At 45.7% G+C, this 16,633-nt stretch overlaps 1 protein-coding gene across 1 annotated transcript; it reads right to left on the bottom strand.

Moving 5' to 3' along the window:
- Positions 1-610: 610 nt before the first annotated feature.
- Positions 611-15,149, bottom strand: LOC134562483 (oxygen-dependent coproporphyrinogen-III oxidase, mitochondrial-like). Its single transcript, XM_063419891.1, has 5 exons — positions 15,044-15,149; positions 14,504-14,645; positions 12,254-12,472; positions 10,366-10,470; positions 611-1,089 (listed from the first exon to the last, which is right to left on the bottom strand). The coding sequence occupies exons 1-5, from the start codon at positions 15,132-15,134 to the stop codon at positions 1,002-1,004; spliced, it is 645 nt and encodes a 214-aa protein (XP_063275961.1). The 5' UTR covers positions 15,135-15,149; the 3' UTR covers positions 611-1,001.
- Positions 15,150-16,633: the final 1,484 nt, after the last annotated feature.

The following is a 16,633-nucleotide window of genomic DNA, read 5'->3' on the forward strand; positions in this document are numbered from 1 at the left end:
GTAATCGAAGCACACATGGCTCAGTGCTTCATTTTCTCCTCAGACACCCATCCTTCTGTTCTCATGAGGTAACACTGCCACCTCAACCCGCATTCTCCCACATAATGATCACTATCGAGTTATGCTGCTGCAGCAGATCTTCAACCATTTTCCCCACTCTGCAATCAACAAGACATCATCAAAATGCATGTGGTTAGGTACCACTGTTGCCATGAGGTTTTTTCTGTGTGTCAAATGCCCATATTGAAAGGGAATGTGCAGCTTCTCTCCCGCCTGGTAATGTAAACACTAGCCATGTTTTGCTAACTTTCTCTCATTGTTTACATATTTCTAGCTGGGAGGAGAAAGGTGACTGACCGCTAGCTTGACCAGTGGGATTGGAAGGTGGGGATTCCATCCTCCAATCAATGGATATTATAGGAAATGTATATAAGTGACTTTGTAAATAAACTTCGGGGGTTCCTGCTTCCTGCCCTGATCTGCTTGCAACTCAGAAAATGTCTATGGAGTCCCTCTTTTACCGTCAGGCCCCGCGGCGGCAAGTACCACCTTTTCCACACCTTCCCAAAAGCATGGAATGAGGTTTAATGTAATGCCAAAAATTCTCTTTATTCTTTTAAAAAAAGTTTTTAAGCATCCCAACATTCCATAAGGGTAAGCAGTGCCATTTAGGCACAGATAATGCCTTCATTTCCCTGAACATATCACAGCAGTTTGCCATTTTGCAGTCATCTAAAGCATGCAGAGTAGCCCTATCAGGTCTTCACCAGTCCTTCACAAGGCAACAGTGACGGGTGACAATGTTAGCCCATCAATCTAAAAGAAGGAGTTCACGCATTTGCAAGTTCTAACAAGTCTACAGCATAACTAAGGCACTAGGAAGAGTATAAATGGACACACTGAAACACCACGCCACAGCAGTTTGAATGGGCTGGTTTGCAGGCGTTCCTGTTCGCTCAGAACAGCTCAGTGGAAGCAACCCATCTTCTTCAGGACCCGTGTCAGTGCACCCAGTCTTTGGGATTCCGCAGAACCTCCAAGATTTCTGCTTCTTTGGAGTTCTCGGGTGGGTCGTGCATGTACTCCCACCTGCAAGGAGAGGGGAAACTCACTCAGACAGCCCAGCTGGCAGCCACTTCTCCTGCACCAGGCTGTGTTTGGAGTGGAGTTGCCTGTTCTAAGGATGCAAAGCTACATACACAGTTGATACTCTTGGCTCAGGTGACAGACATGGTTACAAATCACAATAATCAGAAAAAACAAATAATAACGCCACCGGGGTAGACGGGAGAAATGCTAGCTTCATCTTTTTACCAACTTTTGAAAAAGCTGGAAGGACAAGGAAAAAGGAAGGAGCAGTGCCCCATTCCCCACAAGGCATGCAGGTTTATTTGCAAAAATCCTTTAACAGTCTTTTGTCACACACTAGTATCACAATGAAGATGAGCAAAAAAAGGAACCCACAGAATTTTGACAGTGACACAAGACCTTTTTCCAGAATCTGGACTGGAGGCTCTACGAGTCTTTGATTGATCTTGGTTTTAAAAACAAAAGTGGTGAAAGGTCCCTTTTTTTCATTGAAAAGGTAATTGAAAGAGGCACAACAGAGAAAAGGAGAGTGTCAGCAGTCACAGAGATTGGTGCATCCACCTCCTATTTTCCCCCCAAGGAATGACCCATTCATGCTGTGAAGTGAGCTAGTCACATTGATGAAAAAGACCAAACCCAGACAATGCCAGGAATTAAAACACGGGACATGCTACACCACCACGTCAGGGACACGTCAGGTACTGTCAGTGGGATGAAGATACACAGGGAGAACAGCACTGCCTTCACTGTTACGGAGCAACAGGCAGCTTTCCTAGTAGAGGGAGGTCACCAGTGAACTTCATGGGATTCGAGATAGGATCTGCACTACCCACTATACCCAAAAGGAACCTGAAAGTGGGAATAACTAGTGGATGACCAAATCTGCTGGTTCAACTTTCCTGGTAGCTGGTGCATGATAAGGGATGTGATATATCCATTCAATGCCATGTTCTCTGGCCCAGGTGTTTTTAAGGCTGTTCTTGAAATGGGTCCCACTGTCTGACTCGATTCTCTCAGGGGTGCCATGTCTCCACAGGACTTGCTTTTCCAGGCCCAGGATGGTGTTCTGGGCAGTAGCGTGAGGCACAGGGTAGGTTTCCAGCCATCCAGTGGTGGCTTCCACCATGGTCAGCACGTAGCGCTTGCCTTGGCGGGTTTGGGGAAGGGTGATGTAGTCAATTTGCCAGACTTCCCCATACCTGTATTTGGACCACCACCCGCCATACCATAGGGGCTTCACTCGCTTGGTCTGCTTGATTGCAGCACACGTCTCACAGTCATGGGTAACCTGAGAAATGCTGTCCATGGTTAGATCCACCCCTTGGTCTCGTGCCCACTTATAGGTGGCATCTCTGATGATGCTTATCAACCAAAGCTTCGTATTTCTGTGGCTCTGATGTGCCAGGCCATCGGATCCACACAGTCCAAAGGACACGGTTTTCCCATGCCTCTTGCTGGCCCCTCTAGCACTGGTTAGTATTCCCTTCCTGTGCATATGTAGTAGAGCATCCTTCAAAGGGATCCAACACAGCATCCTCACTTCTGTAATAGCTGGTGGCTTGGTCATGGGAGGCTGAGGCTACCTTCATTCTAGTGGAACCCCCTCGGTTAGTGTTTCCTCCTTAAGCTCACGCACCCGTGCTGCTAGGACAGAAGTGAGTCTCCCATGCCACACTCCCATGTCTTCCCCATGGTCACGCAGAAAAAAACACAGGTCAGCTGGTGGAGTGTACCCTCTCTGTCTAGCTGGGGGACATCGGGCTCTGATTTTGGGGCCTGTAACTCGCACTGGTGCCATGTTGGAAGTGTTCCTCTTCATCTCCTCCCTTATCTCCCTCATCTCCTCTTTAAGTTCCTTAACCACGGCAGAGAACTGAGCCTGCATCGGGCCATTGATCATGCTCTCATAATTTCTGAGCTTGGTGGCTACAGAACCCACTGTCTCTCGGTTGTCCTCAGCATTAATTGTTGCAATGAATGTGAAGTATTGAGATGGTCCTAGAGTTGCCGATTCCACAACCTTTGCCCCATGCACCTAACCTTGTCAGGGTCATTGTCATGCTGTCCGTTCCTCCCAAAAAGTACCTCTAATATCGCTACTTCCCTCAGCTGGTGGATCCCTTCCTCATGAAGTTTCCAGCACTTTCTACGGTGGTGTTCCTGCATTCTGTCTCTGTGGACAATCCTCTCCCTTACACTCATCAAAAGCTGCTCCCAAAGGGAAAGGGGCCCTGGCTCCCTTACAAATACCTGATTCACACCTGAGTCCTAGGTCAAGGGTCCCAAATTCCTTGTCCCACCACTGTCTAGTTGCACCCCTGTACCCATAAAGTCCCAAACCCGAAGTAACCAGGCTGTATAAGCCTCACATCCCCATCGTACACTATCTTTTTGCAGATTACGGAGACTTTCATATGACAGGGACTCAGTGATGAGCTCAACCTGAGGCTCCCCTGCGGGTTGTGAGGATCCTCCTTTCTTGTCCTCATTAACGGGTTCACTGATTTCACCTTAGACTTCTTTGTTTCCACAGGGGTGACTGCTGCTGGCTGTGACTGCCCCTGTGGTTCAGCTGGAACCTGGACGGTTGTAACGTCTGTGGGTTCCACTGCTGCACCTTCAGACTCTTCAGGGCAGGGGGAGAGTTTCCCCATCAGCTGGGGCTAATGAGGCTACCACAGGGGAAATGGACTCCCTCAGCATCTGGCCCATCTCATGTATCTCCTTCACCCAGTCTGGGTGCTTTATCTCCGAGGTAGGCTGTGGGGCAGGGGCAGGCTCTGGGGCAGTATCCTTAATCTCTGGGGTAGGTATCAGGGTGGTTATCCAGCCTAATCTCCCCTTACCTCTGAATGCTAAACAGAACAGGCATACCAGCAACACCAGCCACTGTATGATATCATTAGCATTTAGAGAAGATTTAAACCCTTCAAACACTGGTGGAGTAGACCCAAAGAGCTGAGTGAAGGGTTGGGAAAAAATTTCCCCCGGTGTCATTTCCTCACAGTGGGTATCATTGTTAAAGTAACCCCAAAAACACACAGTTAGGGTGTGATAGCTCTGAATCTATGTGCCTGCTTCTAGCAAAAGTTAAAAATCCATGAATTCCTCGCCTTATTAACCCATAAAATAAACTGGATAACAGCCACAGTAGCCTTAGTTATAGGGCCCACGTTTGGATAAGGGCCTGCAAATGGCAGAAAAACAGCCACAGCCACATGCCACTCAAACCAAGGCAAGCTAGACCACATGATGCTGTCCAACAAGGCCTCTATATCTAGTACACAAGAACCTAGGCACCCAGAAACGGTTATTCCTTTCCCTCAGTGCCCTCGTGCCTCATGTTGGGCAACAAATTCTGTCTTGGTTTGGAAAGACCGGTATCTGTCAGGGAAAACTGGAGTTTCATTTGGAATGGAGAACGTAAAAACCCCTGTGGGCCTGACATTGGTCTGAATTTAGGCTTCAGGCTCTGCTAGTGTCTGTGTGAAAGGCAGACGAGCAACTTTCTCATGTTAGCCTGAGAAATCTAAAGGAGGAATTCAAACAAACCTTGGGAAGTGAGAAACCATCCGCAGGTGGTGTTTTTCCAACGTGTTTACTGGAAAGAAATGTTTACTAAAGGGTGTAGACGCTGAATAACCAATCATGTTCTTTGTACCGAACTACTCTATAAAACTAGAATTTAGAAGAATAAAGTTTGCTCTCATCTTTACCATCATGGAGAGTCATGTTGTTATTTCTGTGTCGTCCGAAAACCATAGCAACATCTGGAGACCTGACGTTTTCGAAGAAGTTCAGCGCAGCCAGGACTGATTCATGCAGCAAAGCTTGAAAATTCTACCTGCCTCCTCAGAGAGGTAAGCGAAGTATCTCCACGTTTTTTCTAAAGAATGCTGGTCCTGCTGACCATGGAGAAAGATCAATCCTGCCAAAAGACAGCAGGTCGGACGGCACCCAGCACAGCTGGACTTTAATTTCTAGAAAAGACAGCCGGGCAGAGGTTCTAGAAAACCTGGGGAACCCCTCTCCTGAGAGAGGACAGCTTGTGCCTTTCCTGACAAGAGCAGCTGGAATTCTTCGCTGCCGACAGCTTGCCCAGCGCTCCCCCGACCTCTTTCGGTTCTATCTGGCCGAGATCAAAGCGAGCGTCTGTAAGCCTCTCCCGGCCGGCAGAGACGGCGCTTCCTTGGCTTTTCCTTCTCCTCTCTTCATACCACGGATGGCTGGCAGTGGTTCCTGCGCTATCATCCACTGCGACTGGTCTGTACCGTGACTTTAAAAGATGCTAGCCCGTCCAAGATACAGCTGGTCAGATTCCGACCCGGAGTGTGACACAACGATCCTTTCCTCCTCGGCGTGGCCCAGCATCTGGCCTGCGGACGGGACCGGGATCGAAAACCTTTGATCCCTCTGTATCCTTCTGTGTGTTCAGGGCGAAAAGTTCACTTTATGAGTGTTTTATGCTTTTAACGTTACCTGTGCTTGTTTTATGATTGCCTGTGTGAGTTTAGGGCTTGTCTTTCTTTGTGTCTCTGTGTTTTAACTTTGTTCTTTTCCTTCCGCGGGGGTGGGGGTGCGGTGAGACAGAGGCATGGCAGCACGGATGCGATCTCCCTGCCTTCTCTCTCTCTCGCTCGGTTTTTCTCCCGCCCTGCTCCAGGGCGCTGCAGCGGCTGCAAAATCTCTCTCTCTCTCGTTTTTCTGTACTCGGTTTCCCCCCCTCCCCCAGGCGCGCGGGTCGGGCGGGCACGCAGATCCCTTCCCCGCGCGGTGCCGCTGAGACGGGCGGCTTGGAGCAGTTTTGCCTCTTTGTCCCCCCCCCCTTCCCCTCAGGGCGGTGAGGGGGGCCGCTGGCTCTCCGCTTGAGACAGGCGGCGGCAGGGCGGCGGCGGGCTGAGCTCCGCCGAGCCCCGCTCCGTTGTCCCCTCTCCGTTTCCCCTCCATTTCCTTCCCGCGTGAATTTGCACAGCAAGTCGTCATAGGAACGGAGGAGCGGTCTCCTCGCTCCTTTTCCCCCTTCCCCCCGCCATGAGCGGCGGGGTTCGCTCCCCCACTCCTTCCCTGCGGGCCGAGCGGCTGACTGCGAATAGGGCACGAGGAACTTGCTGTTCCTCTAGACAGCGGATAATGCTGTGGGAGTTGCTTCGCTTGAATTTTTTTTTTTACATAGAAATGGGGGCCACGTTTGTTTGGATTTCCCCCAGCTCCGCGGAGCGGCCCTGGGGCCATTGAGCCCCCAAAGCCCCACTCAGGGAGGGCCAAATAGCTTCGTTGCCTTTGAGGTGAGCAGAAGCTTTTCCTTTTAGAGGGACAGTTGATTTTTGTTTGGGTTTTTTCCCTCCCCCCCCTCCCTCAAAACATTTCTTCTCAAGGCGTCTCTGTGAACAGATGCCTGTTCATAATAGAAGAAAAATGGCAAGAAATACAAAAAACAAATAAGCAACCGTTGTTGCCTTTCGCAGATAACACAAAAATTATTAATAATTCTACAGTATAACCATCAGTTATGAGTTTTAAGTGTTATCTCAGTTTTTAAGATATTTGATGTGAATTCACAGATATGATAAAGTTATCACAGTTCTACAGCCGGCTGCTACTGCTGCTGCTTCTGCTTCTTCTTCTCATGTACTTTGCTATTTGTCTATAATTGCCTGTAAGACACGTGTCACCCAAGAATTTTTTCTTGTTTTCTAGCTGTCTATGCTAGTTTTGCATTCATGATTTTCTAAATATTTTCAGATTTCCAGACAAGGTTATCTGAGTTTATAAGAATGCCTCCTCTGTCCTGACGGTTTGGGATGCAGTTCCAATCCTGGTCACAGACCATCTCAAGAGCCTGCTGAGCTCAGAGCATCTCTACCCTGACAAATTTAGGAGGTGTCAATTACCATATTAGTTTCTTATTATAAGATTTTTAAGAAGTTTGTTTTTAAAATTGGTGTAAGGGATTCCTCTGCAGTTAGAGCTGGGCACTGGCCATGCCTTGGCTCTCTCTGGATGGGAATTGCCTGTTTGCCCAGATTTTTAACAAAAAATTACATATGAGTTATTTGACTCAACAATTTGACCTTTAAATATAATAGCTGAATTGATCTTTGAGGTGAACCTGGAATTCCTGCCCGGGAAGGATGAACAGGTTGTCACTGGAAAAGAAGCACTTCAGCTTTTGCAGTTCCTGGGCTGATCTAAATTATTATCAAAAAGATAACATGAAAAAATATAACATTTATGTTATGGACCTGAAGAAAAAGTAATTCTGAAACCTGGGTGTTGAATTTAGACAATGGAGTCTGACAAGTTATCAGTTTAGGGCAGTGGAGCCTGACAAGTTTGTTAATTTAAGGAGATGTGCCTGTGTTTTATCATTAGCAGGTTCAGCAGTCGTTTTACCCATCACCTTTGAGGAGTGAAAAGGGACATTGCATAGCCTTAGTGGCTGTCACATAGACTGCAAAGATGACCATGTGGTTGGAAGTTATGGAGACAACAGAAGTCCTGTGTCAGCAGCATGGTCCTGTTTTCATCGATCATCCTCGAGTCACTCCCTGCTCCAGACTTCAAGAAGACATCCAGTGATGCTAAGGATCAACATCTTGTCTCAATGGACATTTCCTTTTCATGTGTTTTAATTTTATAGTAGATGTTGTTTCATTTAAGTTTCCTACATAGATGTAGTTGTATTTTAGGTAATATTTCACGTGCCTTCGGTGTATGTTTTGTAGTTATTAAGGGCTGTTATTTCACTTTGTAGTTTTTGCCTTTCTGGTCTTTGGGATCATGTAGATTTTTTTTGGAGTCAGATATCTTTTTATTGATATTTTTATTAATTTTATTGTTCTTATTCTTTCTTTCTAGGTGACATCCTACAGGTATCATGGGCCAATTGAGTGACCAGTGGTCCAGTCCTGCACATCCTGCAATGGGTCTTTGCCCTTTCAAACATCACATGCATTTTTGCATTAAAAAAAAAAAAAAAAAAAAAAAAAAAAAAAAAAAAAAAAAAAGGGTCAACTCAGGTTGTCCAAATAATTGGAAAATTAAATCAGTTTGTGGTTGCAGGTGTAATGCAAGGACCACTGTCCTTTGCAAAAAGGCAGAAAAAGCCCTTGTTATCTGAAAGGATGATTCCTAGAGAGATGGATCTTGACATATTAGACTGCCATTTTTGAGCAGGCTAATGATGTTTTGGTTTTTCTGTATTAGAATTAGTAAATAGCTAAGCTTGACGCTGGTGCATGGACATGGTTATGAAGGGTCAACACCAAATGCCACAGAACTTCCCTGACCATTTAAGTCGGTGCCCAATGGAAGTTCTATTTAGTGATTGGTTGATTACTAAAGGGACTTCTGGTGTCATGTTTGTCTTTTTTCTCTTGCAAGGGCCCTGCAGGAGAGGACACAGACACAGACGTCGCCCTCAGCAAAAACTAAAAGGGGGAGATGTGGGCCTGACATTGGTCTGAATTTAGGCTTCAGGCTCTGCTAGTGTCTGTGTGAAAGGCAGACGAGCAACTTTCTCATGTTAGCCTGAGAAATCTAAAGGAGGAATTCAAACAAACCTTGGGAAGTGAGAAACCATCCGCAGGTGGTGTTTTTCCAACGTGTTTACTGGAAAGAAATGTTTACTAAAGGGTGTAGACGCTGAATAACCAATCATGTTCTTTGTACCGAACTACTCTATAAAACTAGAATTTAGAAGAATAAAGTTTGCTCTCATCTTTACCATCATGGAGAGTCATGTTGTTATTTCTGTGCCGTCCGAAAACCATAGCAACAAACCCCCTCCCTTCAAATTATTACAATTTTGCAATTAGGAGCTGTCAGGCAAAAATATGGGAATAGGAATAACAGTTGTTTACTAGGAATATTAAAAAATACAAATGCAGTAGTAAAAAAAACAAACAAGGAAACAAACAAAAATCCTAGAAAACCCTGACAGTCAGAGATACAACCTGACACCCTGTTGTCAGGGTGTTGGAAGCAGGCCAAATAAGTCTTCTTGGAATAACAGATGTAGTTCTGTGAAGTAGAAAAGTACAAAACCAGCTGAATGAGTCTTTGGGATTGCAGGTTTTATGCTGGTGGAAAGGCTTTGGCTCCTCCCACTGGTGGAGCATCTCACACTGGAATGAGAGAATGTTCTCAGTCATGTGAGAGGCCTTCAATGGCCCATTCACAGGTGATGTCTCTCTGAGGAGGATGGGTGGAGGAAGAGATAAGAAGGCACTGCCTTATCTGGTGTTATCAGGTGTCCCATTAAGAGGAGGCATCGGCCCTCTTCCCCCACTAGAGTTACAAGAGATAAAGTTGGGAGTATCTCCCAACTGGTTTCAACAGATGAAAATAGAAAACACATTCTTGGTTACATTTTTCAAGCCAAGACAGATGGATACACAAAAGTTGCATACAGAGTAAGTTAAATTTTCTTGCCCAGAAAAGACCTTGGCATTGTAACAGTTCTCTGAAAAAGCCACCTCAATGCTGAACAGCAGTCAAAAACAGCAAACAGAATATTAAGATTATGAAAGGAATAATGAATTAAAAAATTGCTATGCCACTGTGAGTCAGCAGCACACCTTCATCTTGCATACCGATGTGTAGCTTACATTGTCTGTTCCTTATCCCCAGTTCAGAAAGGAAAACTTAAGAAAGGAAAACACAGAAAACTTAAGCCTAGAGAAAGTGGCAAAAGTATGAAACAGCTACTATACAAAAGACTAAAAAGAGCAGGAGATCTGAGCCTGGAAAACCAACAACGAAAACCCCCAGAAGCCTGTAAAATAAAACTGTTATGGAGAAAATGAACAGGAAGAAAATCACGTTAGTCAGTGAAAAGTCAGATGAAGTCATCAGGTTCAAGTACAAAACAAAGAGGTACTTTCTCATACAACACACAGTTAAAGTGTGGAGCTCCTTGCCACACATGTGGCGGGATTGCCAGAAGCTCTCGTGGTTTCTAAGGGCTACTAAAGCAAAAACAATGGTGTGAGGACAAGAAATCTATCAAGAGGAACTAAGCACAAAAACCGTGGGTTTTTTGCCAGACAAATCTCTATACCACACACTACTGGCAACTAGGTGAGTACATGAGAGAAGCATCTGCATTTGCAGAACACAGAACTGTACTTGTCCAGCTCTTGTATCGGGCATGAACTCGCCCCTGTTAAGAGACTGGGGACCAGGAGAGACCTCTGATCTAATCCTACGAAGTATTCTACTAAGAACAGTAAACAGTAAACCCCAGTACTGCAACCCCGCATAACTACACCCTACCTTGCAGTCAGTGGGAGAGACATAAGAATGCTTTCGATTCTTGATCCTGGTGTCAGGAGGCCAAACTTAGTACCTCTGTCATAAACCAAGTTGAACTCTACATAACTGTGGGAATGAAGAGATGCAACAGAAAAAACTGAGTTTATTGGCAGAAGCTGGTTGTGCTTTCTTCAGCTGGCAGACCTCAAACAAAACCAGTCTGTCTGCTGAGTTGGGGTCAACTGTCCCTTAGCATCCTCTGCATAGGAATGCAGGTGTGACCGTGCCACTCACAGAGCACAGTGAGAAGCAACCTCAGCGAAGAGACTAGAGCAGAGCAACTGTTCAGAGGAGAGCAGTCTGCAGACACCTGGGCTGTGCTGTACTCCTCCCAGGCCTCAGCCCTGCTGGCAGGCTCAATACCACATATACCTTGGTTATTCTCTTCTTTGTGGGGGTGTCATTCATAAAGAGAGGCCTTAAAGGTACTGAAAATAACCAGAGGAAAAAGAAAAATCTATTGTGCACTCCTCCAAGCTGAAGGACACCTAAGCAGAAAGGTCAGAACAATATTTCCTGGTTCCTGGGAAGATCTGGAAAGCAGCAGAAGTCAGATGGCTTCAGAGTGCTGGCTGGGACTTGTAAGTGATAAATGGACCGTTGTAACGTCTGTGGGTTCCAATGCTGCACCTTCAGACCCTGCCTCTTCAGGGCAGGGGGAGAGTTTCCCCATCAGCTGGGGCTAATGAGGCTACCACAATTTTCTGCTGCCAGCATAGGAACAGAGCTGTGAAAATTCATTAGGGATTATCTCAATAGCCAGTACAGGGTGTTTGTACTTAAAGATGCAGGAAGGGAAAACATCTTACCTATCTGCAGAAATAGAAAGCTTTACATAGCCCCATAACCTGTAAACAGACCCAGGGAAATAGACAGGCCTCAAGAGCTGGTCCTGGCTTCAACTTAGAAAAGCTACTTCCCCTTTTAAACTTTGCAGCTTTGCGAAATCCCATGCACAGACTGGATCCTGAAAGCCCAATGTTCCCAAGAATAGTCCCATCAAATCAACAATGCTTGCTTAAGTGACCAACAGCTGCAGGCCAGTGATCTCACCTTGAATGCTTACACTCTTTCCACGCCAGTGTCACATTTCTCTGCAGAACATGCAGAAACTAAAGACAGTAGTTAAGCACAAAGCACGTGTAATTTCATTTCTAAATACACTCACACAATCACAGGACATGGAGAACAGAGTACAGCTGGATTGACCGATGTACTTAAGCTTTTGTAGCATTAACAGATGGTGACATTAACAAGCATCCTCCTAAGTCTTTTACAGTAACCTTGCACCACGCCAGAATAAAAAAATCCAATCCTCTGTATTCCTTTAGAGGAATCCTCAATTCCTTTACAGAAATTTCAATGCCAAGATCAGATGGAATAAATACATATGTAAGGAACTGAAAGTACTCAACTACCGTTACTTCCTCACATTGCTTAATAGGAAGCACCACTCCCTCACCCTTAGCTCCTCACAAGACAGGGCACCCTATATCCAGTAGCTCTGGGCTGCAGGAGAGGGCAGGACTCAGGACACCAGGCACACCCACACCTCTTTGCCAGTCAGACAGCAGAAGCTTCTCTTGTTTTTTGAAGAAGTGGGAAAGTAACAGTGGTATTTTGTTGGGGATGCTTGTGTTGCAACATGGGAGAGTGGGCAACATCTTCTTTGTACCCTCTTTCACAATCTAGCACTGGATTTCAAAATTATTTCTATGCACAAAAATGCTGACTCTCTTGGTGAGCTTTTTTGGCCCACCCAGCCTGTAACCATAAAGAACCAGCTCAATTTTTTTTCTTGCCAGCACAGTCCACCTCCTGTGTATCCTTTTGTACCTCCGGTACTCACCGTCCTCTCCGAAGCTGTTGCCATAGCTTTTCCTCTGGGGTGAAGGAGTCATGGCAGTGCTTCTTCACAATGGGAATGTAACAAGGCACAACAGCTTTGGCACAACTCTTTACAAACTGGAACACCTCCTCCTTGGAGGGGGAGTCCATATCATCAAAGAATATGCCTCCAATCCCTCTTCGCTCGCCACGGTGCTTGATATAGAAGTAGTCATCACACCTGGAAGAAGCACCAGATGGTTACTAATATGGTCCAGAGTATTCAAAGGCATGAACAGAACTCCAAAGAGCTGCGTGCTACAGGACAGAACCAGTGAACTACTGACCACAAGTCATTTCTGCAGGGCTGGGTGCCCCACGGTTTCCCTGACTGCCCAGAGCCAGGGCGGTGCAGCATCACCTGGGAAGCGCTCCCGTGTCACTTGCAGTAAAAGCTCTGATTAAATGATCTCTGTACAGCTACACATGACCACAAAGTCGCTGAACACCATGGCAGGCTGATCCAATCCACCTCCTCTACCTACTCGGAACAGGGACATCTGATGTCAAAACTTTCAAAACTAAGGGCTCTTGACAGATTCCATTCCCAGCATTATATGTAGTTCCCAAATTATTTGGACAGCTTTCATATGCACCCAAACTTGGAAGAAAATTTATTCTCCTTGCCATTCAAGTAAAACAATTTTCTTCATCTAAACAAAAGTAAGCTAACTTCCAAAGACCAGCTAAGAAAGCAACTGTCACGGCACTCTTCCTTGGAAAAAGGTTTTCTAATAGTTCAAACTTGGAAGATTGAGTCATTCTAGCAGTGGCTTTTCATGAGTCACGTTTAAGTTTATAAATGACTAAGGGGAACTTATCCTGAAAACAACTAATCTCTTTTATTTACGGGGAGTACTTAGTTGTGAAATTACTGTAGCTTAAATGACTTAGCCCTATCTTTCTTATAATTCCTTGCTTGGGCGTGCAAGTCTTCACATGGAGCAGAAAGCAAAGGGAAGTAGGAAACAGAAACCATCAACATCAAGAAAACCTGGCCTCTCTTTAGGACTAGGTTTCCATACAGGACCAGTTTTCCATATATCCACAATCGTTCTCACACATCATATATGGCATGGCCATAACAAGAGAGACATGGAGATGTAACAGATAACCCACACTATTTTTTTATTCACTGGGATGATCAGTGGTTTTTGTTTTATGATAGCAGGAAGAGTTCGGAAAAAACACCCAGTCAGAAACATAAAAGAGAATAAGCCTGACAAAAATCTTACACCTAGATCAGGCAGACAATGTGGTAAATGTAGTAACATTTCTCTTTAGAAAATTGGGAAAAAGTCTCCTACCCCCTGCAGCTGGCATCGCTAACCGACTTAGACTGCAAAGAACCTGATCATTAAAGCAGGTTCTCTAAACTACCATGCAAAAACCCCTCAGACAGCAAGACTTTAATCTCAAGGCTCTAAGATGCGTCTCTCTACTAAGTGCTTGCCACCCAAAGTATAACACTTGCTTTATTTCCTGTCATCAGGCAAGACCTAGTAGCTTACAAAAGGGTACCCCCACCTTCCTCATACACAGCTTGTGGCAGATAGGATTATCAGACACAGAGCACCAAGCTCCCACTTAACAGTGGAAGATCCCATCACTTGTATTGCTCAGCTCAAGAACATTCAAAGTTTGCCTCTTAGAAAATGTGCGTTTGAACTCCCACTGAATGTGTCACCACAGAAAAACATACCGCTTCATCAAATTATGAAGCTTCCACATTAAGGACAAGGTCCTTTACTTACCTGAAAATTAGGGGGGAAAAAAAAATGGCCATGAAGGCCAGACTGAAGGCAGAAAAACAGAGGTGGGATTTTCAGAACTAGGATGGCCCAAGAGCTCACACTGAATCATGCACATCCGCATGAGTTCGCTGTAAACAGAATTTGTGCAAGTCCACCAGGCAGAAGCCTTGTCCTAGTTTAACACCAGAGGCTAAAAGGAATTTGAAGTTGCCTTGCTAAGTCAGCTTGGTTTTTCTTTGGGCTACAGACCTACGATCCCAGTTGTCAGCCCTCTGATTTGAAAAATCCAGGTTTATGTAAGCAGGATATTTCTTTAGACAATGTTCCCAGTACACTTCTGACTTTTCCTTAGGGCTTTCTGCTACTTTTCACAAGGCAGCAGAACCTCCAGTTCCCAGCATACACTTAACTGCCAGTGCTGCTCTCTGCTCCCCCCAGGCACGCCTTCCCTCACGTACCATTTCTTGTACTTGGGGTACAGCTTCAGATCATGCTTGTCACAGGCTTCTTTCAGAGTCTTGTGAAAATGAACGGCGTCTTCTTCATTCAGGTAAGTTGGAGTGAGGTTACTCCCGCCACCAAACCACCACTCTTTATTTCCTACAGCAGAGGCAAGCAGCAACATTTTTCCTTTAAACTTTGGAACGGCAACTTGTTGCTAGTGCTTCACCTAGAACTAAAAACTAATTTCACAATACAAAAACAAAATGATTTTTCAGTAGTGTTCCTACACTTCACTTCCTTTCACTTCAACAGTGAAAGAAAGATTTGACTACAAGGTAGTGCAATGATCAGTGACTTCAGGAAAAGATCAAACAAACTTCAACGTAGTGAAAACCATTTTGGACCACTGGTCCTGACTATAGGGTACCAGTTTCTTGACACAGTTGGGAGCAAACTCACACTGGTTCTTGATCTCTTACCCCAGCCATGCATTCACACTTCCTTTGGGCAGAGTCAGATATTTCATACACTCCCTGTTGGATTATAATCCTTACCATCCGCTTCTTCAATTTCAAAGTATCTGTAGTTGAAGTGCGCTGCTGAAACATGAGGATTCTTTGTATGGATAACAGAGCTCACACCCATGGCAAAAAAAGGCAGCTTCCCTAGATAAAAAGAGGCACACACAGGGAAAGCCCTTCAGTTGTTCAATAAACTTCATTTGTTTTCATTTAGGAACATCACTATGTTCCCTTAGGCTCCAGGCTACAACAGGAAAATGTCTCACGTTGGGTCATCATATTTATTAATCAGTGGGCAAGTTACTTCACCTCCATACACTTCTGGGCACCTAACTCAACTCCTTCTTTGGTATTTGTTCTAAAATGTGACAGGACTTTGGAGCACGCACTAGATGAAGGCCACTTAAAACAAAAGGCACTGCTAAGGCTTTTTACCACCCCCAGTCCTCACAATTATCCTTTGCTACACAAACGTGTGCTGCCTTCCCTTTAGCCTTCAGGTTTTGTTGGTTTTCTCCCTCCACTTCTCTGGTGCTGTTTCACTATTTCACAACCTAAACCGCCCCTGGCACAGCTTTGTCCTCTCTCCGTCGCTGGTTGCCCGGAAAAGAGTGATCCCCACCTGGCTACAAACTCCTGCTAGGTAGTTGTAGAGAGTGATAAGGTCTCCCCTGAGCCTCCTTTTCTTCAGGCTGAACAAGCCCAGCTCCCTCAGCCTCTCCTGCTAAGAGTTATGCTCCAGACCCTGATGCAGCTCCATTGTTCTTCCTTGGACCTGCTGCAGCACCTGAATGGCCTTCCTAAATTGAGGAGCCCTGAACTGACACAGGAGTTGAGATGTGGCCTCACCAGTGCTGAGCACAGAGGAGGAATCACTTCCCTCGTCCTGCTGGTCACACTAGTTCTGAAACAGGTCAGAATGCCATTGGCACACAGCTGGCTCCTACATGTCTGTACAGGAAAGCCCATCCACACCGGGTGCTGTGAAAGGCTGCAAGCATCCCATAACCCTGGGATCTGGATCTGGGCTGCGCACTGCGTGTGGGTGCCGCGACAGGGACAGGCATCGATGGATGCAGCACTCAGGTGCACACCTCGCCTGGTGCAGCTTTGGCAGTGGGGCTGTGCTGTCCTTGCACCTATAAAACATCTCTGCATACTGTGTACGAATAACCTGGTTTTCCTGATGCAACTACGTGTGGCTGCAGAGTCATTTTGTGAGTAATGGTTTGTACAGGGCCAGGCATTGCTGGAAAAGGGGTGAAGTTGTATTTTACTGAGCTGTCCTGTGAACCACATGGAATTGCTCTTCTGCGTATGGAATTTCTGGTTTTCTATTCGTAGTAATGAGTTTCTAGAACCTGAATAGTTTGTGGGACCACCAGTTCAGTGTAATAGGAATATTTCCCATGGATCTTGGAGGGCACTTGCTTATGCATCCTTTGTTCTTTCTAAAGCTGAAGCACATTTTATTTCCTAATATAAGGGAGGAACTAGAGATACGTGTGCAGTGAACGGGCTTTGATGTCACTGCAGTTACAGACACGTGGGGGGATAGCTTGCAGTGACAAGCTTGCGCTTGCCTGCAGTGTTGTCACCAAGGGCTGTGCCCAGTTTAGGGGA

Source organism: Prinia subflava, chromosome 28 (genome assembly GCF_021018805.1).
Source record: "Prinia subflava isolate CZ2003 ecotype Zambia chromosome 28, Cam_Psub_1.2, whole genome shotgun sequence".
In the NCBI taxonomy this organism is placed as follows: domain Eukaryota; kingdom Metazoa; phylum Chordata; class Aves; order Passeriformes; family Cisticolidae; genus Prinia; species Prinia subflava.